This window comes from Lissotriton vulgaris, chromosome 2_1 (genome assembly GCF_964263255.1).
Source record: "Lissotriton vulgaris chromosome 2_1, aLisVul1.2, whole genome shotgun sequence".
NCBI classification, from domain to species: domain Eukaryota; kingdom Metazoa; phylum Chordata; class Amphibia; order Caudata; family Salamandridae; genus Lissotriton; species Lissotriton vulgaris.
The window spans coordinates 648,153,044-648,177,199 of NC_141687.1; the positions used below are offsets into that span (position 1 = coordinate 648,153,044).

General features: G+C 42.2%; 1 protein-coding gene across 1 annotated transcript in view; it reads right to left on the reverse strand.

The window, feature by feature from the left end:
* VPS13C (vacuolar protein sorting 13 homolog C) overlaps window positions 1-24,156 on the reverse strand; it is a 2,437,235-nt gene that overhangs the window by 2,064,718 nt on the left and 348,361 nt on the right. The window contains exon 12 of the mRNA XM_086955811.1: window positions 15,854-15,911. Coding sequence (XP_086811937.1) covers window positions 15,854-15,911 — 58 coding nt within the window. The remainder of the gene's footprint in view (window positions 1-15,853; window positions 15,912-24,156) is intronic.

Below are 24,156 nucleotides of genomic sequence, written 5' to 3' on the forward strand. Positions count from 1 at the left end.
CTTGTTATCATGAGTCATGTATATATACACATGGTGGAAAGAGCTGATGTAACATCTGACAGTTCATGTATTGTGTTGTAAGATTATACAAGTGTTAAGCATAAATGAATGATGAAATGCACTGGATTATGTTTCAATAAGTTTTTTCACAGTGTTTAGTTCAAATAGACATGTTGCATCAGAACCCTAGATGTCTTAGAGTAGTGCGCTTTGTGAAAGTGTGTATGTTGATGCACACATGTTTTGCAAGATAATATGGACACCAGAAATGAGGGGGACTTTCCAGAAATTGAAGACTGAAATGACAAATGCTCCAGTTTTGGGAATTCCTGATTATACAAAGGAGTTTTATTTTTTCCGCCATTGCTATGGTCAATCGGTGACAGCTGCCCTTATGCAGAAATATCCTTTAGGACACGAACCCATTGCATATTTCACTGGACTGTCGGACTCAGTGATGAGAGGACATTATAAACCCGGAATTTGAAAAGTGCAAACTAATCACCTCTAAGGGGCTAAAGGCCCTGGGGGCCGCCGGGAAGATTAAGCGAGCTATTGCCCAGAGTTGCAGGGTGCTGGGCTAATCTGCCGCTGGTACCGGGGATCGAACCGGGAAACCCGCGCTCCGGAGTCAGCTGCCCTGGCCACTGCGTCACAACTCTTCACGACATTATCCTTGTGAGCAGGCTCTTGCTACTGCAGCCTTTGCAGTGCAGAAGTGCACCCCTACTGTTATGGGGTCACCTTTTTTAAAAAAATCTTTTTATTGACAATTTTTACACAATAAATGCATTCCCACCCACCCCTCCCCCCATCTCCCCGACCAAGAGCAAGTCAAAAAGAAACGACTTATTACATTCATAAATCCGAAATTAATCCAATATAGTTTGCATTTCCTGAAAATAGAAAGAGAAATAAACAGACAAAATACGTTCATGTATGTCTCTGAATCCACAGCAAGAACGGTGTCCAGATCCGCATGCCCCTCAATCTTTTTTTAGCACCTTTGTTTCTATAAATTGCCACTTCCAGACTACAAGTCGCTAATAGCCTAGCCCTCCATTGTTGGAATACAGGTGGGTTAGGATCTAGCCAGGCTGAGGCAATACTAAGTCAAAGTATTGCCATGGCCACAAATACCAACCCCTGTGTATTTGTCTGCGGTTCACCATTCGCTACCCCCAGCATGATTTCCTCTGTTGAAATTTCTATTCTTATTTGGCATACTTCTGATAAAAATTCCGAGATATCTTTAATCAGGCTGGTAAGCGTGTTACATGTAGCAAACATATGTATAATATCAGCCCCATATAGTGCACAACGAGGACATGTCGTTCCCTTCCCTGTTCCCCATTTGGCGATTTTCTTAGGTTTGTAATACAGGGAGAATAAAGGTTTATAAAATTGTGCCTGTAGCTTTATCGACATTAGCAAATTTAGAGCTAAATCATATGCCATGCGGGGGTTGTAATATGTACTCCCAGTTGGACCTGCCAAACAGCGCATTGTTTATCCATATCATCTGGAGAGGCTAGATTCAGTATTTCATAAATTTCCCCAATCCTGGGAGTCGTTTTTTTACACAAATTATCAATCAATTGATTGTTCTGGAATTTCTCTCGCCCGCCGGTTTTCTTTGTTAAGAAATCTTTGACCTGCAAAAACTTAAAGAAGTCCCTATGGCTAATATTATATTCCTCATGTAGATCTTCAAACATCTTAAGGCAGCCTTGTTTATAAAAGCAGCCCAGCTGCACCATCTCTGCCGAGACTCATCTGTTTATACAGCTATCATGAAATATTGGTGGTAGATCATTATTACTGCTCACTGGCGTATAAAATGAAAATCGCCCAAACCCCAAAATCTTCCGAACACTGCTCCACACTTTATAAGCCCCTACAATAGTTTTAAACTTAACTTTCTTAAAGTAGCTATCGTTGGTATTTCACCAAAAGCAACCAGCACAATCTTCTCCTAGTATAAGTTCTTGAGGGGACGGAATCTCTTCGTTAATACTATCGTGCGAAATCAATTTGGCGCAATATGTCAGGACGGTGGCCCAATAATACAATTTGAAGTTAGGTAGAAATAAACCTCCCTTTTCCTTTGGTAGTACCAACCGTTTAAGGGCCCGTCGGGGAGTCTTATATCCCCAAATAAAGCTTGAGAGCATAGAGTCAATAATCCTAAAGATTTTGGGGGAGAACTCAAGGCAAATGGTCCTAAAGAAATATAAAAATCGGGGCAAAAAAAGCATCTTAATCAGATTACAGCGGCCCCCTATAGTCAGATGTAAATTATCCAATCTGGCCAGCTCCTTCTTAGTTCGAGAAATTAATGGGTTTAGGTTGATATCACAATATTCTGTATTTTTCCACTTATTGTAACGCCTAGATATACGGCCCCCTCCGTTACTCTGGAGTCCCCCATCACAATCTGGTTTTTGTTGGAGTTCAATTTATATCCAGATACAAATCCAAATAGGTGTGCTTCCTCTTCTATCACCGGCATGGCTAGATTAGGGTCTCTAGTGACAAGCGCGATATCATCGGCGTATGCCAAGGTTTTGGTGTTATAACTTCGTATTTGAATTGGTGGTATAGATACACACTTATCCAACCATCGAATAAATGGATCGATATATATCTCAAACAAAAGAGGTGAGCAGGGACATCCCTGACTAGTTCCTCTCGTGATCGCAAAGTTCTCCGACAGGAGCCCATTAACCAATTCTCTAGCGCTCGGCTTATTATATAGCCCTCGAGTAGCCATGATGAATTTGTTATTAATTACACTGTGAGACATTGCCGTCCATAAAAATCTCCAGGAGACCCTATCAAACGCTTTCTCCGCGTCAAGGAGGATAAGCGCCATAGGGTCTCCTGTTGACTCCGTATAATCGAATAGCGAGATCACCCGTTGAACATGGTCAGTTGTTGACCTTCCTGGTATAAACCCATGTTGATGTTTTGACACTATTTTATTTATTATTGGTGCCAGTATAGCCGGAAAAAGTTTCAAATAGATTTGAGTCCCCATTAATCAGGGTAATTGGGCGATATGAACCTAAATCGAGCTGATTTTTGTTTTTTTTCAGGAAGACCACAATCTTAGCTTCTGACCATGAGGTGAGGGGGGGGTCCTTTCCTGAAATATATGAGCAAATAAAACCATCATTATTGTTTTTAATTGATCAGCAAATTTCAAATAGAACTCTGATGGAATCCCGTCCAGACCTGCCGCTTTCCCACTATTTAGCGCATTTAAAGAGAGCAGGATCTCATCCCAGTTAGGTAACTCATCCAGCATTTCCTGATCTTTCTTCTCGAACCTAGGCCCTGGATTTACATTCAAATATAAATCTGGGTCCTCCAGCACGATTATGGGTTCTGTATAGAGGTCTTGATTGAATCTCTGAAATGAGGCCCTTACTTCGGGTGGTTCTGATTTTAAGCCTAATCTGGGGTCTTGGATTTCTTTAATAGTACTTGCTGATGCCTATTCTCTAGTACGCACCGCCAGCTGATGCTCAACCAATTCGCTCAGCTCATATACTTTCTCCTTATTAACTGATGCTTTAATGATGGCTTTTTCCACTATTATTTCTGTGATAAGATTTCTCGCGATGGCTACCTGAGCCAATGCACTATCCAGCACCTGGCCCTGTTGAGCTGCAGCGATCAAATCCGCCTCGGCTTTACCCAAGTTATGATGTAGTACAGCTAGGTGGCGTTTCTCTTCCTTATTAGACCTAAGCGAGAATTGTGGTGTCTCGCCTCTTATGAAAGCTTTAAGAGCATCCCACACTATTGCTACAGGTGCACTTCCAAGGTTATCTGCTAAAAAATCCGGGATCCACCCCCTCATGTGTTGACAATAGTTTTCATTCTTTAACAGAGCCCTTTCAAACGTCCAAGTCGTGATTGGATGATTATTCAAAGTAGAAGATAGGTTCAAAATTAACGGATTATGGTCCGACAATAGACGCGGTAATTTATCTACCGTACATGCACCTTTCTTCACGACATTATCCTTGTGAGCAAACTCTTGCTACTGCAGCCTTTGTAGTGCAGAAGTGCACCCCTACTGTTATGGGGGCACCTTTAACGCTCTATGAAGAGCATGCATTGTTTGGTATCATTCAAAAGGCTAAGACTACTCTGACTACACAGAGTGTCATGACATGAGGTGATACTGTGACTACTATCGTTGAAGGTTGTGAAGTGTCATACAGTGAATCCTGCAACACTCATCTAGTCAAGCAATAGAGGATTCTATAGCAGATAGAATTGTCCATTTTGCTGATGGTTCTTCTACTATTGACCAGGATACAGGAGTAAGACACAGGTGGAGCAGTAGTTAAAGCACAACAGCATGATTTTTTAGATACACTCAAAACAGTAGAGCAGCTAACACTAGCAGCACACTATTCGGTACAAGCCGCAAAATTAATAGCCATGATAGCAAATCCTAGCAAAGAGAGGGAAAATTCATCACGTTTTGTTCAGATTCAGCTTATGTGACTACCACTGTACATTTCAGCATTATGAGATGGAGTAGGAGAGCTTTCCTCTAATCAGACTGGAGTCCTGTTATGCATATAAATCTCCTAGTGGCTCTAATAGAGGCGCTCGCGTTACCACAGGCATTGGCAGGTGTGAAATATGCAGCACATACAAATGGACAAGATTTGTGTCATGGGGTAACGCAGTAGCAGATTGGGCTGATAAAGATTATAATGGGAGTCCCTCCTTTAGTCGAAGGAACTCAGGAGTCTTGTGATAGTCTTATTAATAAAGCTGGCCATTGGTGCAGGATTAACGCAGCTTGTAACCCTTTTGGTATTGTGAAAATTATAATGGCCCATAGAGTTAAATGTGTTGGCCCCACAGTAAAATCTGATAAAGGAGATTGCATAGTTTAAACTTTTATAGACCCCGAATGGGTAAGTTTTTCATTGTACCGTCTACCATCTGGCAACCTAGCATACTGTAAATTAAGAGTTACCCCTTTGGGATTCTTTTATTCACCCACGCTCAACCAAGGCTCTTATAGGCAGTATAAGCATATACATAACCCTTACTACCCCCAGCCCGGTTTGGAGAATTTTATTCATCCTAACCTATTTGAAATGCTATCAGGGCTTACAGAAAAGGATTGACATCCAACCCTAGCAAGCAGTGTGCAGGAAATTAGCCACCAGGGTGTGGCTGGTAAATATCCTTTCTCCTTCAGTCCCCCAGATATGATATGTAAGTAGTCCAAAGCCGAACACTAATAGAGGGTAGGGTTTCCATTTTTGTGTCTTGGAACATTGCAGGTTTTAGGGACAAAGCAAATAATGAAGACTGGTTGACCTATCTGCACAATTATGATGTTGTATGCTGTCAAGAAACGTGGGATATTGATCCCATAAATGGCTATAAAACATGAAGCTCACAAGCGATTCCCTCAATTGTGGGGAATGCGAAGGGAGGTATGGCCATTTTTATTTCATATTCCATTAAGAATCTGAGGGTAACTCTAATAGTGTCGGGTCCATACTACCAAGTTGTATAATTATGGGTGAAACATCTGCTAAATGTGGTTGTTGTTAATTTTTTTTTTTTCTCTGCAAGATTGTTCAAGATGTGGGGAAGCTGTTGTCAGATTTTAGGGTTAGACAAAATAAGGACGATTGTTCAGTTATCTTGGGAGGAGATTTAAATATTACTAAATGTTCTATTGAATGGAATCGTATTTGCAGGTTTTCAAACCTTCAGGGGGTGATATTAATCATTTATACCCTCCGCATATGGTGACTCTGTAAGTAAAATAATTTTATCTCAGAATTTTTATCTTTCCTCTGATTGTTGCCCTAACAACAACATAAGCCATCCAATGTTGATAGGCAGAAGTTGAGGGAGTACCATAGATTTTATCCTTTTAACTGCTGACTTGGTTCACTATCTCTTCCAACCTTTAGTGAACACAATCCTATCACTACATGTTTGAACAAGGGCTCTCAAGGAGAAGAGGGTGTTTCCAATAAGTTACAGGTAAATTACTCAACAAATAAAGGAGCTCAAATAAATTGGAGGAACATCAATCTTGATAAGTTCTTAAGCAATCTGATTATCAAGACATCGGACCGCATTTTTTGTGGTCTTTCCCCGGATGTTTCTCCAACGAGGAATATGGACGGTTTTACCAAATGTGTTAAATGTGTAGCCGCTGAGTTGTCTAACAAGAAACCATCCAAAGAGTACTTGCACAATTCTTGGTTTAGTCCCAACTGTACTACAGCACTTAAAACATTAAAGAATGCTATTAAGAAAGCCCCACAGATCATAGAGGAGATAAGAGCAGCCAGGATAAATTATAAGCAAACTCTTGAACAAAGAAGGCAGGAGCTTAGACTCTCAACTTGGGAGGATCTAGGAAAAGCATCCAATGCTAGGTTATTCCGGGAGTTTGTAAATTGGCCCATGTTTACAGAAAACTCCCCAAATGGTATAGAGTATCACATGCTGGAACAGAATTGGATATCTAATTTTTCAACAATTTTTAATCCTGTACAAGATCTGTTGGGCTGCGACAAGGATATTAGGCTTGATTCCCTACATATTGAAGGAGATTGGCTGGTTGAACTTTTAAGTCTCCTTGCTGTTATTGGAGCTATTCAGTCTGCAGCTAACAACAAGGCTCCTGTCCCAATGGGGTTCCAATTGATCTTTTTAAGCATAACATCGATCTTTGGACCCCTCTTTTAACAAATGTTTTGAGAGCTGCTGTAAGAGGCACCCTAATGGAGCCTTGGAGAGAGGCTACTATAATCCCAATCTTTAAAAAGGGTAGTAGGAACCTGCCTGCCTGCTAAACACTAATTGTGCTAATTGAAAGTGCCACCAAAATTTTGGGAAACGTTATTTTGGGGAAATTAGAGGAATGGGTTGAACACAGTCCTTTTTCTCACCAATCCACAACAGATTTAGACCTAATCTAGGAACGACAGAGCAAGCTCTTAATCTCCGTTTTTTCTGGGGCAAATATGTCAATGTATGGAGAGATGCCCTTCATATGACATTTTTGGACCTCTCCTGTGCCTTTGACTTTGTTGACAGGATGGAATGATGTGTTTTAATGCTTCAGGAGTTGACCAGAGTTTGTTGTATATAATTAAACAACTACTTTGGGATACATCCCTTAAAGTGCGTTATTTATACACAGAGGATTGCACTAAACCTATTAAGGCGACCAGAGGAGTGAGACAAAGTTGTATTTTGGCCCCATTTTTATTCTTATTTTACATTAATTCTCTTAATAGATCTCTGGGGGTATGTACTGAAGATATTCTGTGAATCGGTTCTCGTGTAGTTCCAGTTCCATTATAAGTGGATGATGCTGTTCTTCTAGGGTTAATATCAACTGGCCTGCAAAGTCTTTTAGATAATTTAAATAATGTTAGGAGTAGTCTTAGCCTTAAGGTAAATCATAAAAAATCATATTATGAACCGCTGTCCTACTCCTAAATCCACTAAAACAAAACAAAAAATCTATTAATGGCATCCTGATTCCGAAAGTATCCCCTTTTGCTCTTTGGGCCTCTTAATTAGTGCGAATAGGTCGTGGGAGGGATTAATCAACCAAAGAATACAAAAGATGGGCGCTGCTGCGGAAAGGTTATTTCGATTTGCAAAAATATTGGGCAATAAACTTTTTAAGTAAATGATTAGGCTATATAAAAGTAGTATGGGGTTACATAACCTCTGAGAAATCGAAAACAATGGAAAACAGGTTTTAGCTAGACTTTTAGCTTTACCAAAACCAGCCTTAACTCCCATTACACATGTGGAAGCAGGAGTTAGTTTTGTGGTTGCTAATAATTTAGCTCAGCTGTTATTGTGGTCAAAACTCTGGAGTAACCCCTGGGCTGTTCTATCAAGTGAAGTTCTGACTAATTGCTTAAATCTTGAAAATGTGAATGCTATCCTATGGCTGGCCTATGTAAAAAACACACCTTTTACACCTTGGGTCTGACCAATATTTTTAATGTCCCTGAAAAAAATAGGACCTCAGACAATGAAAAGGATGAGAAAGAGTTTCTTTTCATATTGTGAAGAAGGCAGGACAATACAAATCTCTTGATTCATGTTCCAGTATTAATTATATGAAAATATCTATCGCTTCTAGTACTGAACCCTATTTGATATGGTGTATTTAACCTCAGCATAGACTTTACTTGACAAGTCTGAGATTAAATCTAATTCATCATTTAGTTTACTTTCCTATGGCTGGCTCTTAGGTTACGTCTTTCTCGAAAATTCCCATGTGATGTTTCAACCCAAACAACTTTACGTTTTATGCTATTTCTCACACTGTATCTTACGCTAATGGTTTGATTTTTACACCCCATCCTTTTGCACAAGCACTTTTCGTCACATAAAGAAGGCCTTGGATATATGTTAATGTTAAAGGATTTATAGAGCACATGGCTACCCAAAGGCTTCCCAGCGCTGGGCAAGTGGACTAATGAGATGACCGCGAGCAGGTAAGGGATTAGTTACAACATGTGAACATCCAAGTTTTCAGCTTTTTTCTGAATGTTACCTCTGAGGCTGTGAATCTAATCTCCTGCGGGATTGAATTCCACACCATGGGCACAAAGTGGGAAAAAGCTCTTCCCCCATCTGGCCTTTTTTAATCTGGTTGTTTTTAGCAGGCGCTCAAAGCCGGACCTCAAACATCTGCTGAGAAGATGTTGGCACACCAGATTCCTAATCTTACTGGGCCATTTGTGGTTTATAGCCCTGTGTGTTAGGCAGAGTACTTTGAACCTTATTCTCACCTCAATCAGGAACCTAAGTAGATTTCTGCGATGAACCGCTGCTGATTCTTTCATAGGAATTTGACACAAGTCTGACCGCTGCGTTCTGGACTACCTGCAACTTGTTGATGGCATATTAAGGTGAGCTTAAGAAGAGCGAGTTTCAGTAATCCAGCCATGAGGTGACCAAGGAATGAACGACCCTTTTCCTTAGTTGTACAGGGATGAGCTAGAGAATTTGACGGAGCATTCTTGGTAACCCAAAGCAAGTGCCTGCCACCTTCCTTGCTTGCTTGGGTCTCCATGGTCAGCTCCCAATCCAACCAGAAGCCAAGATTCTTAATGGTCGTACTGGGAACGGGGGCCTTCTCTAAACAATGTGGCCAATTTACCAGAGGCCTGGGTATCTCGGCAATCCCCAGGATCATCAATTCAGTCTCATCTCCGTTTAATTTTAGACAGCTCCCTGTCAGCCACGTAACTACTTGTTCCAGACAAGGAGCCAGCTGACCTGACTCACAGTTGATTCTTGGGTCCAGTTACACCACCAACTGGGTTCGTCAGCATAGGAGATGATAGAGATCCCATATTTCTGCACTATGTTAGCCAGTGGCTGCATATAAACATTGAATAGTGTAGGGCTTAGTGTCGAGCCCCGTGATATGCCACAAGTCAGTCGCTTTCTGTCAGAAAGGAAGTTGGCCTCCATAACCTGGAAGGACCTCTCCTCCAGGAAGGATCTTAGCCATTTCAATGCTTTACCATGGATGCCCTTTTGATTTGATCTGATATTTATATAGCGCAGCATTCAACCGAAGACATCTGGGTGCTGGGAGAAAGATCATTTGACTTAGTCTATGTGCCAGCAGCCCATAGTCAACCGAATCAAATGCTGTGCTTAGATCTAACAAACATATTGCAGCGGAGCCCCCTGATCAAGAGCCAAGCCCCCTGATCAAGAGTCATCTTTAATTCTTCAGGTACTACTAGTAGAGTGGATTCCGTGCTGTGCTGCGGGCTAAATCACATCTGTGTAGGATGTAACCGGAGATCATCTTCCAAGAATTGTGATAAGGTTTTGTTAACATGCTTCTCCAAGATTTTGCTAATATATGGGAGCAATGATATTGGACAAACGTTCTGTGGTGAGGTTGCATCCAAGTTCGATTTCTTTAGCAGCGGCTTAACAATTGCCTGTTTTCAGGGAGAGATTTAGCACAACAACTATTGAAGGCAAAACGGCCTCCATAACCTTTGCCAAGATGTGTGGGGGGGGGGGCTGGATTTAGGGGGGATCCTGATCTAATCTCCTTGATACTTGTTTGAGCCATGACTGTGTTCACATCTGTGAAGTGGGATAGGGAGGGAATTACAGCCAGATGCTGATCCAGTACTAAAGACCGTGTTGTTCACCCTCCCCTGCAGGGAGCTGTGGATATCGGCGACCTTTTTATGAGGATAGGTCGCTAGCATGTTACATTTCTCCTTTGAGGCTTGATATCTAGAGTAATCGTGGTTAGAGATTTTACCACTGTAAATACCTCTTTAGAGGAGTTCTGTGCCTGTGTGATCTTTTGCTCAAAGAACACTGCTTGAGCCTCTCTGATATCCAATCTTTAGCCTCACCTGAAATCTCTATGGCCTCACTTAATTATATCACTGCTGCTATAAAAGGTAAGAAACATTATGCAATGTACACGTTTATATATATATTTTTTATCATCTTATAGAAATACCAAATATTTGACTTATTTTATCAGCCTTAGCAAATCGATTTGCTGACCCTATTGCGTATTGTATTTTAATCTATCAGCTGTATAGATAGCTTAGGTCACATTGATCTTATGAACTACCTAGTATTTTGAATTACAATACCTTGCTGCTAATGAACGTATGGATTTTTTTTGCAATAAAAATAATCGTATTTGCATTTTTGGAACGGTTATGCACTTTTTAATGCGATTATAGTTTTTAATATATGTGATTTTATGACCATTTTTGGTTGAATAAAGACATTTTGTTTGATTGATTGTTAGACTACACACAAATTAACTGACTAGCACAATCAAATGTATTACCTTGAATATTAGATGGCTTGCGCAACCCAAAAAACGCTGACTGACACTAGCCTACCAGAAAAGACACGGAGTGGAAGCAGCCTTTCTCCAGGAGACATTGGCTCCTGGAGGTAATCACTCATTTTAAAATAAATGGGGGAACACCAACTATTTTGCATCCTGTAGCATATATGCAGCTGGAGATGGCGCATTGATCCAAAAGAAGTTATGTTTTTTCTGTTACTTTTAGGCCCACTATGACCCTTCAGGGAGGTGTATATAACTTTCCAGTTTGATGCAGGGCTGTCTGCTAAACACCTATTCCGACGCGCCTAATTTTGACTCACCAGAAATTCTGAGGCACATTGTGCAATACTATCATAAAAGTAATGACTATTACCATATATGAGACCATGTATGAGGGCGTCGACTTCAATTTGGTTTTTAACCCCAGGCTAGACAGTTTGAATAGACAACAAGTTGGGTAATCCGTTGACACACGACACCAGTGTCAGGACTCTGACGGATTGATGGGAAAGTGGCATGAGATGAGAGAAGCACTGCAGCATACTCCTTTTACTCATATGAACATGATACTAGTTCACATATAGATTTTTGGCTACAAGTAGCTGAGACTGTCCCTTGGGTCCAATCCTTCGGGCACGTGCCCTGCATACTCTCGGATCTCTCCCTGGTCAAGCTAACTATTAACCTACCAGACCATATGCACAGGTATAGACCATGGAGCTTCCCATCAGTGACACTGATGGAGACGCCCTGCAGGGTGGATATTGCGACTGCCATTGAAGAATACTTTGATATAAGTACTGGATCGGTCCCCACTTTCTAGACTGTCTGGGAGGCGTTTAAGGTTATATATTTGGTGTGTCCATCTCAAAACAAATGAGGGTCGTTTCAGACATTAGGAGTCAACAACACTTGTTTGAGGTGAAATTAGCACCTTTATGAAATGACCCAGAATGCATCTAGGGAGGAAATGGTCAAATTCAAGCTGCAATTTAAAAAAACACCTAACTGTGAGGTCATCTATCCTGGCGAACATGACCAGCCTCGCAATTACAGGGAGAAAAGAACACCCTTGCAGGACCTTGGCCTGGCTGCTTAAGCGAACACAGCTCAGAACAGTGGTTCAAACTCTGCGGTCTACTGCAGGTACGCTAATAACGTGTAACAACTCTATCCTACAAAACTTCTAAACCTACTATGAACATTTTTATGTCTCAAAGTTGTCATTTATACAGAAGAAACTGGACAACGTCCTTGATGACATCGCACTGGCTTGAATAGAGGGAGGAATGCACGAATTTCTACAGGACCCTATCTAACCGAGGTAAAAGCAGTCATAGATGGGTTTGCCCACAAAGGCAACTGGCATGGAGGCCTTACAATAAAAATTTTCAGATAGTTCAAGGAACTCTTGGCCCCTAGACTATTAGAGTTGTGTCAAGAGGAATACGAGGAGGTGGCTCTCCCAGATAGCATGGGGAAGGTCACGATTTCTATCATTATGAAGTGAGGCAGAGATCCTAGAGACATGCCTTCATATACACCCTTGTTACTCTCAAATGCAGATAATAAGATACTGGCAAGTGTGCTAGCAAACAGATTGGAAAAAAGAACAACTGATGGACAGAATGCTGGTCAATATCAAACATTCACCCCAGCACAGAGATCTGGGCCTAAATCCATGTTTTTGCTCCAGATGCCATTCCAGCTTAGACCCAGCCGTATGCAAATCAGTCTTGACCCTGTTCCCCATGGGAACAGTCCAGCCCGAACTGCCAAGCCAGGTTCTCCCTGGATGGGAAACAAGCATCCTAGGCACATTTTTGGGGCATCACACCTAACCAGTCAGACTGGCTTGACTCCAGTGAAACAAGAGTAGTGGTTCTGTCGGGTGTAAGGCAATTTCTTTGATCATCTATACAAATAGTAAGTCTTTATATATATAGCAGGGGAACATTCAATGAACGAATTGTAAAGACACAACACCTTTCTTAGTATTTGAAATATTTTCTTATTTATAAGCATCAGTTAAGTATAAAGGATGGCTGTCCGAAACAAAAGTGATAAGGAATCACATATAGAGTGAAAAAGTTTCAGTGACTGGTAGTGACAAGTGATGAGTGAATTATAGAAGGATCATAGCAAATAACATATACAATGCTAAAAAACATAAATTATCAACACTCCATTTAGGGTTCAATAGTCACAACAAACTTTGTTATTTTTCATTTCATGTTGCAACTTTTCATGGACAGATTGATATGAATAACGTCGATGTTTCGACCCTAGGCTGTGTACCTCGCATCAACAAGACCACCATGGGAGGCAGATCCTTCTCATACCTGGCTGCCAAAACATGGAACTCACTCCCCGCTTACCTTCGCCTCACCCAGAATCACCTAGCGTTCAGAAAGCAGCTTAAAACGTGGATATTTGACAAATAATCCTCCTCCCCTTCCTAAGCGCCTTGAAACCCTCTGGGTATGTAGTGCGCTATATAAATGTTTTGACTTGACTTGACTTTAATTGCATCCGGGACGGGTCTTCATCAGGACAAAGAGGGTGGACAGCCTGAAAGAGAGTGAATGTTTTAGCAATCTCTTGGCGCTTTCAAGAACAAGGTGTCAGCCGACACCCTTCCGTGGTTTTCTTTGTAGTGGTATTCTTTTAATGAGGTAATCTTACATTGGATGGGTAAGAAATAAAAGAAGTGCTGCATTAGCGATCACTTGGCAGCAGGGAAGAAGATGTCCGATTCAGTCTTCCGACGGCGATGAATGGTTTGGCATGGAGAGCATGGTACCCACGTCCGGGCATACCCGTCCCACTGGGGGTGACAAATACATACGGCTGGGTCCAAACTGGGGTGGCGTGGTGAGCAAAAGAACGATGGATTAAACCCAGATCTTTGTGACAAGGGTGAATGCTTGCAATGTTCAGCATTTATTCCATCATTTCTTTTTTTAGCAAATAGATTGGTCTTGCAAAACCAACTTTACATCAGTTGGCTCAATCGGGCTTCATGCCCAGTAGGGCTTAATCTAATTTGTGTATACTACTGGCGATGATTCATCATATCAGGCCTAAGATACAGGTAGTGTTGGTGATTCTTGATGCTACTTGGGGCTTTGAAATCCTTGAATGGGCTTAAGTTACTATTTCATAAGAAAGGTGGAGTTAATATATTCTGAACCAACAGCCAGGGTATGGGTCAATCGTCATGTATTATCACCTATATTTCAGTGAATAGAGGCATTAGCGAGGGTGCTTTCTTACACAGTTGGTATTTGCTTTGGCTCTTCAGTCCCTTGCATCCATGCTGTGTGAAAGGTATGTGAGGCGTGGCATTGCATTCCCAACTCACAGGTACTTGCTCTCCATGTATGCAGATGATATTCTCCTGATTGTCGAGGACCCTGCAGTAAACCTAGATCCCACTTTCCAAGATATAGTCTGATTTGGCAATTATTCAGGCCCACATATTAACGGAGAGAAGGCTGACATGTTTCCCATAACAGAGGACACTTGCAGAGTAACACCAAGGTTCCTGTTGATTTGGAGGGAAGACTCAGTAAGATACCCGAGTATACTGATCAACAGAAAGAAGGAGCCGATCCTGTGTGACAATTAGGGACTGGAGTTGCAGAAACTTGCATTACAGATAGAGCTATCCATGGCAGACAGAGCTGCATTGATAAAAATGTAGGTGATTCCTAAACTCCGCTATCTGTTGTGCAGGGTTTTCAGATACATACTTCCATGAAATACGTCAAAAGTGTAACATCTTTACCCCAGGAGAAAAATCAGCACAAGCTGCACTGAAACGCCTTGACCTAATAAGACTGTCAGCTGATCATTGACGGTTGCTTCCTTACACTGGAACAGTTTTGATCCTTGGGTGAGGTCAATATGATGAAACTGTTACCATATTTTAAGCTGCAGCCTGCAATCTCAGCACAATTATCCTAAGTAGTATCCACCTCTGCCACAGATGTTTTTGCCCTTCAACTCCAGAGGGTGGGTGGCCAGAATAAACCAGATGACTGATGAGATGCTTACGGTGCCTGATGATGCGACCAGAAAGAGATGGGAGGTGGACTTGGAGATTGCCTTGCTTCCTTCGATATGGCAACACGTGAGCAAATTAAACATGCCTATAAATCAAAGGCATAGTTTCAGACACTTCAATGTATTATTAGTTAATTACAGCCCTAAGTGCCTCTATCAAATTGGCACAACACGACCTCCTAAATGCAGCAGGTGCTCTGCAGAACCTGCCTACTTCATGCATCTTGCTTGGCATATTATGAATGAGATTGCTGCACCTCACTTGAGGTACACTGCTTCTCTTGATATTGGGTTCTATTGCTTGTATCCATCGCAACAGACGAAAGCTGGGTGCATTATTATTGGTGCTCACTAGGAGAAGGATTGAGAGAGCCTGGTTTAAGTAATCCATTTTTAAATCTCGCTACCGACTATGAGACGCAGTCTGATGTAATGAAAAAGTACATACATATGTATCTTTGCAAGCTCCGAGACTACGACCAAAAGATATCTGGGGCCCATTCCGAGAATACATGTAAGCATCCAAGTGGCAGATGAGGACTCTGCATCGGGCGCCTAAACCTGACTGACAGTAAAGGAGCTGGATAGATATGACGCACTTACGACGAGCCAAGCGAAATATACAGTACAGTGCTATGATGTTGGGTGTATTCTTGGGATTGTGGATATTAAGAGGATGTGGTTAACCGATAATAATACTCTAACTGGACACTAGTGTATATTTGTTGCATGATATTGATGTATACTGGTCAACCCTGACCACATTGTATTTCTGAGAATATACTTTTTATTTGATGTACGTCTTTTTTTATTTTATTTATACAACTACAAGACCTCAATAAACAGATTTAAAAATAATAACTTACATTTTCATTTGATAAAATCACTACTTACTGTACTGAAAGTCTTTATGCTCCGTGAGGTTAGATGGAATTCCTTCTTTTAATTGCATCTGTGAAACAAAAACATCAATTAGATAGACTGAAATGTGTTTTTCAAAATTTGGCTGGTAAATTCTCTGAATTGGCTATTGTAAAAAAACAAAACAAAAATACTTCTCCAGCGCTGCACAATGGTGAGCAACTGAAAGGTTACGGGCTTTAAATCGGGTTGACACACTCACTGGATAAGCCATAATCTTTGCTTACATTTTTTCAAGGGGCCAAACTCAATCTGTGAATTTAATATGAATTTGCCAGGCAGGACTTTAATCATATTTGGACTTCACTGTTACCTAGAAAACTCTAATGGTTACATTTGCTGCTTTTTCAGTTCTAATTCCTGCAGTAATTTATAAAGGAGTTTTTCAAAGGTGAGTGTAAAAGCTACTGTAACTAAACCGATTTGCCTCTTGAGTCGATGTATTATTCAAAGTTTCATGGTTAGAAGGATAGCGTGATACCCCATTGTGCACGACCTCTGTAAGACTTGAGCATTTTGTATGAACAATAAAACAACATAAATATTGCTCATTCTGACTCTATTCCTGGGCTCAATCAAAACACTGCCATCCATAACGCTGATGCTGTTACTGGTGGACAGTACTTACGGTCCATATAATTTAGATAGCTGTAGTTCATATTGTAATGCTCTATAATGTTAGCTGCAGTCTTTTCATTTACTTAATGGTAGTTTGATTTATAACAAGGCTTTTTTGATGTATGCCAACGTGGAAAATTTCATTTGAGGCACTGTTAACACACACACAAAAAGAGTACCCTGATATAGACTAATTATGCCTCACAGCAAACAGAGTGAGTGTTCTACAAAATATAAACTTGAGGAGTTGAGAGCCTGTAGGCTGTGTGCATAGATACAACCCACCGATGACCATTCAGAAAGATACATATCTGATAGTGGAATAATACAAATTCGCAGAGCCCTTCATGAAAGTAATACAAGGGAAGAAAAATATTACGAGGAGCATTTTCATACATTGGTAAAGAATTAGGGTACTTATAATCAAAAAGCAGCATTAGAGGGAAATATAAGCAAAAAGCCCCCCCTCCATCCAACTATACCTTAAACAAAAAGGCCCCTATTGAGCATTACACATCATGTACGTAAAAACAAATGTGAGTACTATGCTCAAGAGGTGTGTCTCACAAGTGTTGAAAGATAAGTTAAAAAAAATGTGATCAGGAAGTGCTTTACGTAGGCAACAACCAAGGAGCGATTGGCAGGTTCTCGCCAACTTTCTCATCCTCTCATCATCAGCATTGTCCTAAAAAGGAACAAAACCAACATCTATGAGTGAAAAAAGGAATGTGTGTGTGTGTGTGTGTACATCTAAACATATCTGAAGAGGAGAAGTCTTACTCATCAAAATATTAAAATGAGTTATGGAAATGCACACTGTGTTCGCCTTTGATTTGTAGTATGAATACAGGCATGACGAGAGAGTAAGCAAGTTGGCGAGAACCTGCCAAATGCTCCTTGGTGGTTGCTTACGTGAGGCACTTCCTATCTTTCAACACGTGAGACACACCTCTTGAGCACAGAACCTCCATTTGTTTTTAAATACACATGAGAGGGTTCATGTGTAGGTATAAGAGTCTTCCCCACGAAAATAGAAGCAGGGGGCCCCTTAAATATTTACATGATATGTAATGTGTAATATGCAATAAGACCTTTTTGTTTAAAGAATTAGTATAGTCAATTTCAGGACCTTCAGATTCAGAGTTCAAATTTAGAGTTTAGAATAACAGATGCAGACAGGCCATAAAAATACAGCTGTTCAAACATCTGCCATTAAGCAGACCCCCCAGGATAGGCATAGAATTGCAAATTGTGGGGCACAAAAATTGAAATTGTGCAGCAATATTGCGCCACTTTAATTTACTCGTAATCATTCTTTTTCAATCTTACATCACTGGAAACTGTTTTAGCAGAGTATTCCACTTTAAAAATAGGCATGTATAAAGTGTCAGATTATTTGGTTGCCATACTAAGTCCCTGAGTCGAGTAATGGCTTGCAACAAATTTTTTCTCATGTGGATAGCAGCCAATCAGAGAACTTGCAGGACTCTATGTTCTGCAGGAGCGATATGGCCCAAGGGAAATAAAGATCTGAGGCCAATCATAACTCTCTACTTTGAATTGGCGTGCCCATGACAGTCTAAGACACTCTTGTAAGCCTAAATGCACCCCTGCTGGGTCCCGAAACAAGAAGGGGGGATGCGTTGGTACCATACACTGCTCCCTGCTTCCGATCTAATCTTGCCCCAGAACCGTGTGCAGGCACCCCTACCCTGACCAGTGCCAACAACCCTTCCATTCTCCCGCAACAAATCCTGCTTACAAGCCTGTATAATGGTTTGCTATAATTCGATTCTTTCCCTGCTGTTCATGCACTTAAAACTGCGCAGTAAACAACTAGTTGCACACATCATTATACTGACTGACCCGCCACCTACCACCACCCCTCCTCCAAGTCACCAAAAAAAAAAAGAAGTCGGTGGGCTAGCCTAGGTAGTTAGTTTGCAAGTGACATCATGGTAACGTGCCACCATAGCACATGACGCCACGACACGTGGCATTGAACGTGAGTGTAGGAAGGTGGCTACCTGACTATGGTTACCCCAGATTTTTTGCCCTGTGTTTAGCTGGTTTTCGACTTAGTTGGCCTGGTTCCCTGCTAATCAGGGCCCCAGGCTATCTGCTCTCTCTGTAAAATAGATTCCATGTACCCTAGGTGCATAACTAGATTGGCTTGGGTCACCTTATCAGCCCCTGTACAGAGCACTATAGGTGCCCAGGACATAGGTGCATCCAAGGCCTACCAGGGGCTGCAGCATATCTTTTGCCACCCCTGGCTGCCTATCTAAAATTGACACAACTGGCTGATCACTCAGCTGGGGCAAGGTGGTGTAATCACCCCTTGCTTAGATATAGTATACCTATATCTAAACCTAACTGGACACATATAAACCTATAAGCCACTCCTATGGCAGGCCTTAACAATCCTGGAGGCAGAGTGCGTGGTTTAATGTGAGATGGGACTCTAGCATGAGCTGAGCCTGTCTGCAGCTGTCGGGACCAATTCCCTTAGCTGTTCCGGGATAATGCCAAACCATATACTATTAAGTGCATTATAATCCTCGCGGTTATATGTTAACTTTGGTTTGGCTTTATCAAAACATGTCGTGTAAGGTGTCATACGAATTGGAATACTACCCCCTAGCCAGTCCTGGCGACGGGGGTAGCATTCCACTCCTCTAGAGGGAGACGACATGTTACTTTACTAAAACGCGGTTGATTTTTAAAAGAGCCTCAGATCCACAAAATGGATGCTTCTGCCACAGACACATGTCTGACCTCCTGCTGCTGACCGAAACTCAGCAGAGGAGGTCTGGACAAAGGCTTTCCTGTCGGAGGGAGGTGTCACACCACCCCAGACAGGAGATAGTGGATTGTAGCAGGGAGGTTTGAAAGAAACCAGACAGTGCCTGGGGAGCACAAGGCTTCCCCTTGCATAATCCGGTCAAACTGGTTCTGGGGCACTCCAGCCCCAGCTCCAGTGCGACCTGGACAAAGGGAAAGGGGTGTAACCACCCCCTTCCTGGGTCCCACCCATAGGAGGGGACCTAGCAGGATGTCCAGCCCCCAAGATTGGTATAAGAATGGGAGCAGTGCCAAAGCACTCAGATTATCCAGAGGAAACATTTGAAACGAAACTCTGGACCCTTCGACATCCTACTCAACGTAGAAGACTGAAGAATCTCCCTTGTGGTCAAGGAGTGACCACCCTGTGCAAACAGGCACCAGCCAGCACCTCGACGCCTGCTTTGTTGCAGTTCCCGCCGAAACTCGAGCGACAGATCGACGAGATCAAGCTTGCCTGCCTTCTTACAGCCCCGATCCACAGTCCCTGCAGAGCTGAGACCCGTGGAGGCGACCGGAAGCGTGGGGCACGCCATCTTGAAAAGACCACGAGACGCTGACAGTGCAGCCCACGAGTGACCCTCGAAGCTGTACACCAGGGTTTGAGAAGCCCCAACCCTGAGCCACTCTTGCACCGAAGCTCACCCCTCTACACTCGACGAGTGCTGCGTGGGGCCCTTCTGCTTGCTTTGGCTCGACGCGTTGGCCCGGTCACTTGCCAGCTGGCTTGTGGCCCCTGTGCCGACGAAAACCTAAAACCGACTTGCGATTCTGGTTGCTCCAGACTTGCACCAGCTACTCTGTAAAGGAGCAACCGCTCTGACCCTCCTGGTCCGGGTGAGAAGCAATCCCCCGGTCCTGCGTGGATTGCTCTTGCCAAGTGTTGTTTGCTCCAATCTTGAAGCCGACTGCGCCGACGGTGAGAGCCTGCGTGGGACAGATCGTGACCTGCTCCTGGACATCGCAGATGCCCCAGAGCCCACGTGACAGCGGAGAGAAGCTCCTCGACAACCACCTGCTTGCGCCCGACATTGCCTGGTTCCGTCCTGGTTCCACCCTGGTCACTGCTGAGTGACCCAGACTCTGTCCCCTCTGCTTTCAGGTACTTTTCTACTCTGATCCACCCTTGGATCCCACTGGACACTTCTCCTTCACATCGCCTGCAGCATCTTCAGCTTCAAGCACCAAGAACCTGCGTGTCAAAACCCGACGCCACTTCGACCCTATGCACCCGCTTCCTGTGGGTGAGGTAACATTGCAACGCCGGTGTTCCCACACTGGTACACACCTCTAGGGTCTGTGTCTAAAGTTTGGTTCCTCTAGGTTCAGCGGAAGTGTCCTTAAACTCTATTTGTGTAACTTTTACGCACCATTGACATTGCATTGGTGCAAGCCGCACTTTAAGTGCTGCACCCGAATCCCGCGGGCTTTTCCCGACTTCAGCATTGCTTGTCCCGACTGCTCCCAGCGATTCCCTAGGCCCTAGGCCTAACCACTGTGCGATTGGTATCTCTTATACCACTTTTTTAATATATGGTTTGAGTGGCCACCCGCCCTCATCCATAATTCTGCAACTTTGTTTGTTATACTGTGCTTTTGATTTAACGCTTGTGCCCCTTTGCTCATAAAGAGTACTGGGGATTAATTTAGAAATAAATACATATATTTTTATAATATATACTTGTGTGGTGTCCTTTCATTTGATATTACAGGACTGTGATTGGTAAAAAAGCTCGCTTAACACGACCTCTTGAGTTAAGCCTTTAAGGCTGCTTAGTCTATGCTACCCTTAAGATAGCTTGTCTAATAAGGTTGACTTACAACCAGACACCATAAGTGATTGTTTGGACCGATACAAGGTGGTTCCAGAATTGGAAACATCATATATCAGGCCAACTTCTCACAGTGAGATCACAGGCAGTTCTCTCTGGAAGGGACATCAGATATTACTATTTCACACATAGGTTTATCAGGTATATCATGAGTACATTTAAGAGTATTATGAGATTTAGCAAATTCGATTTTGCTTTGGGTTTGCACCAAAAAAAGTGGTACAATCCCAAAGCAAAATCTGGGCCTCAACTAATTACATTTTTTTTCCAAAGCCTTATCACAAAGAAATTGGCAACCAGGAGTAGTACGGTAGTAAACCTCTTCTGCTTAATTGGTTACAAAATCTTCCTTTTAAAAATGTTTATGGAGTTAAGGCTTCTGCTACAGAGGTGGCCAGTAAACCTCAGGAAATATTAATAATGGTGAGATAACTCTGGAAGTTAAAGCATTTTGTTGGAGAGATCTGTATTTTATAACCGTGTAAAAGGTTCTACATGTTCTACCTTTTGGTCTTGCAGAATGACTTGTACACCGAAATTCCTTTCACATTCACACGACAGTCAACATCACAGCATTTTATTTATTATTGGGGTATTTTTAATTTGATAATATTTGTAGACTAAACAGCATGCAGGCACTCAGGAAAAGAAAAACTGAATCAATACATTGACGAACTCAACCAAGAGAAACAGCGTAAACAGTTTAGTTTTGTGACGTGCAAACGCACAGAACCAACTTGTCCAGGAATAATATTGTATGTCGAGAGCTATGCAATGACTATTAGAGCTTACAGAGTCTCCACAATGAAGCGGTGATGATGAAGAAGACTACAATTTTCAAAGTCAGTGGCCTAATGATAGATTTGTGCAGTGGCTTCCATCAAAAAGCTTCACACAAACTCACAAATTTAAACTGAGGAGTCACAAAAGTTAAACTAAGAAACATTAATCGAAATCCTTAGGAAACCGGAACAAGAGACGTGAACAGCTAAAACAATTCTGCCTGGGCAGCCAGATTTCTTTTAACAGTACCTAACAAAAAACCTTAATGCTTAAAAACACAGCAAACGTGAACATATAGACCTTCCTGCCAAATTGGTTATATGTACTTAAAGTAGAAGCCTACAAAAATGTGCCCAACAAAACCTGCCTCAACTTAGCTAGTTGATGAGTGCTTTGCTGCGAGAATGACATACATGAGCCTAGAGGGCAATTAAATTAATCAAACCCCTGAATACAATTTAGTCCCATGCACTTACATAAAGGTACTGAACAAAGGCAAAGCATGCCTCTCAAGTACCTGTGAAGAGAAAACAAGCTGTGTGCCTTTGTTTTCCCTCTGTGGGATTTACATTTAAGTGAGGTTCAGGCCACCTCAGTCAGGATACTTGATCAAAGGGAGCCGCCTGATGACTCCTTAACTTGGCCTTTATCTTCACAGCTGGAGGCAATAATAAACAAGCCCTCCTTGCAGCCTGCAAGTTGTTGCTGAGAACACAATGCAGGAATTGCCCTGCATGGGTGGCTCAGCTCTTCTTGCAGGAGGCAGGACTACAGAAACGTTCTGCCGCCTAGCCCAGATTTCGCAGGCACTTTTGTAAAAAGTGAAGCCTTTTTACAAAAGTGCCGATTATGCGATTTTGCAAATTGTGAAATCGCGTAATCCTGGAGGGTCTGATTAAGGAGGTCTGCTCACCCTATTTAGGGTGGTTTGAGGGACAAACATCTGTTACACAACCCACTGTATTTCACTTACTCTGTCGATGGCGGTATCCCTTAAAAGTGGTGGACTTCAAGTGTGAACTTATTCTACAATATTTAGAGCAGGTGTCTCCAACCAGTCGATCGAGAGCTACCAGTAGCACACGGATACCTTCAGTGCAGCGCACAGCATGAGTTCATTTTGAAATAAGCACAGGTTCACAGTTTCCTTTTAAACTTAAGGGAAGGGTGTGTTTATTTTACATTATTATATTCAGGCTGCAGATAGCAAGGCCTGATAAAGAGCAGTGCTGGAGTCAGATTTATGACCCAGGGCATAGAGATGAAGAACTGAAGCACTGAGTTATATATTAAATAAAAGTCACTGTCAACTCAATATTGGAGCATGAGAGCAAAATTATGTTTCTGAACATTTTTAAATTGGAGAAAATTCAAATGAAGTTAACTTAATGATTACGTTTACTCTTCATTTTAAATGTATCCCATTTCAACGTGTTACATTTATAAGGAGCAAGTGTAGGAAGCTGGCTCTTTAAAAGATATACCAAAATGAGGTATATTGTGCAATGAGTCCAGTGGTTCCCTTATGAGTGGACAGGGCTTGCAATCTAGCAATCCCAGAGTGCTCTTTAGGGGGTAGTGTGGTTGAGCAGCCTTAGGCTTATCAGAGACGAGTGTTAGACATCTCCAAATACACACAACAGTCAATAAACGATGCACAAAACTCAATAAGGAGATCCAAACCAATTTATTAAAACAACATGCATCTTTACATATGTTTAGGCACTAGGATCAATATGATCAGGTATGTGCATTTTGAACCTATAATACTTTGCATTTTTAAAAGTCAACACTTAGAGATTTTTTCAGAAGCTGCAATGTTATCCTAAGTGAGGAAAAACAGGTACCGCATTCAGGTACATTACAGCAACTTACAAGTCCAGTATCCGGGACTTAAGGTGAGTATTGGGCATGGTCCTAGGCAGCACCAGCAGGTCAACTCCCTCGGTTTAGAAGGGTAAGGGGGTATAGATAAATATGCGACACATTAAAGAGCGAGAAGGGGAAACAAATAGAGCGGATTGGGGGAGTGAGAAGGGAGAGGAAGAGGGGGTAGACGTATGAGAGACGAAGGGAAAGTCAGCCCAATGACCGACTGGGTAGGTGACGGCCGAGGAGGGAGTCCACAGCCTGTCTCCCCTTTAGCTCTCAAGGTAGCTCCATCGGGTATCGGTCAGATAGCTAGGTCACATTAGTTAC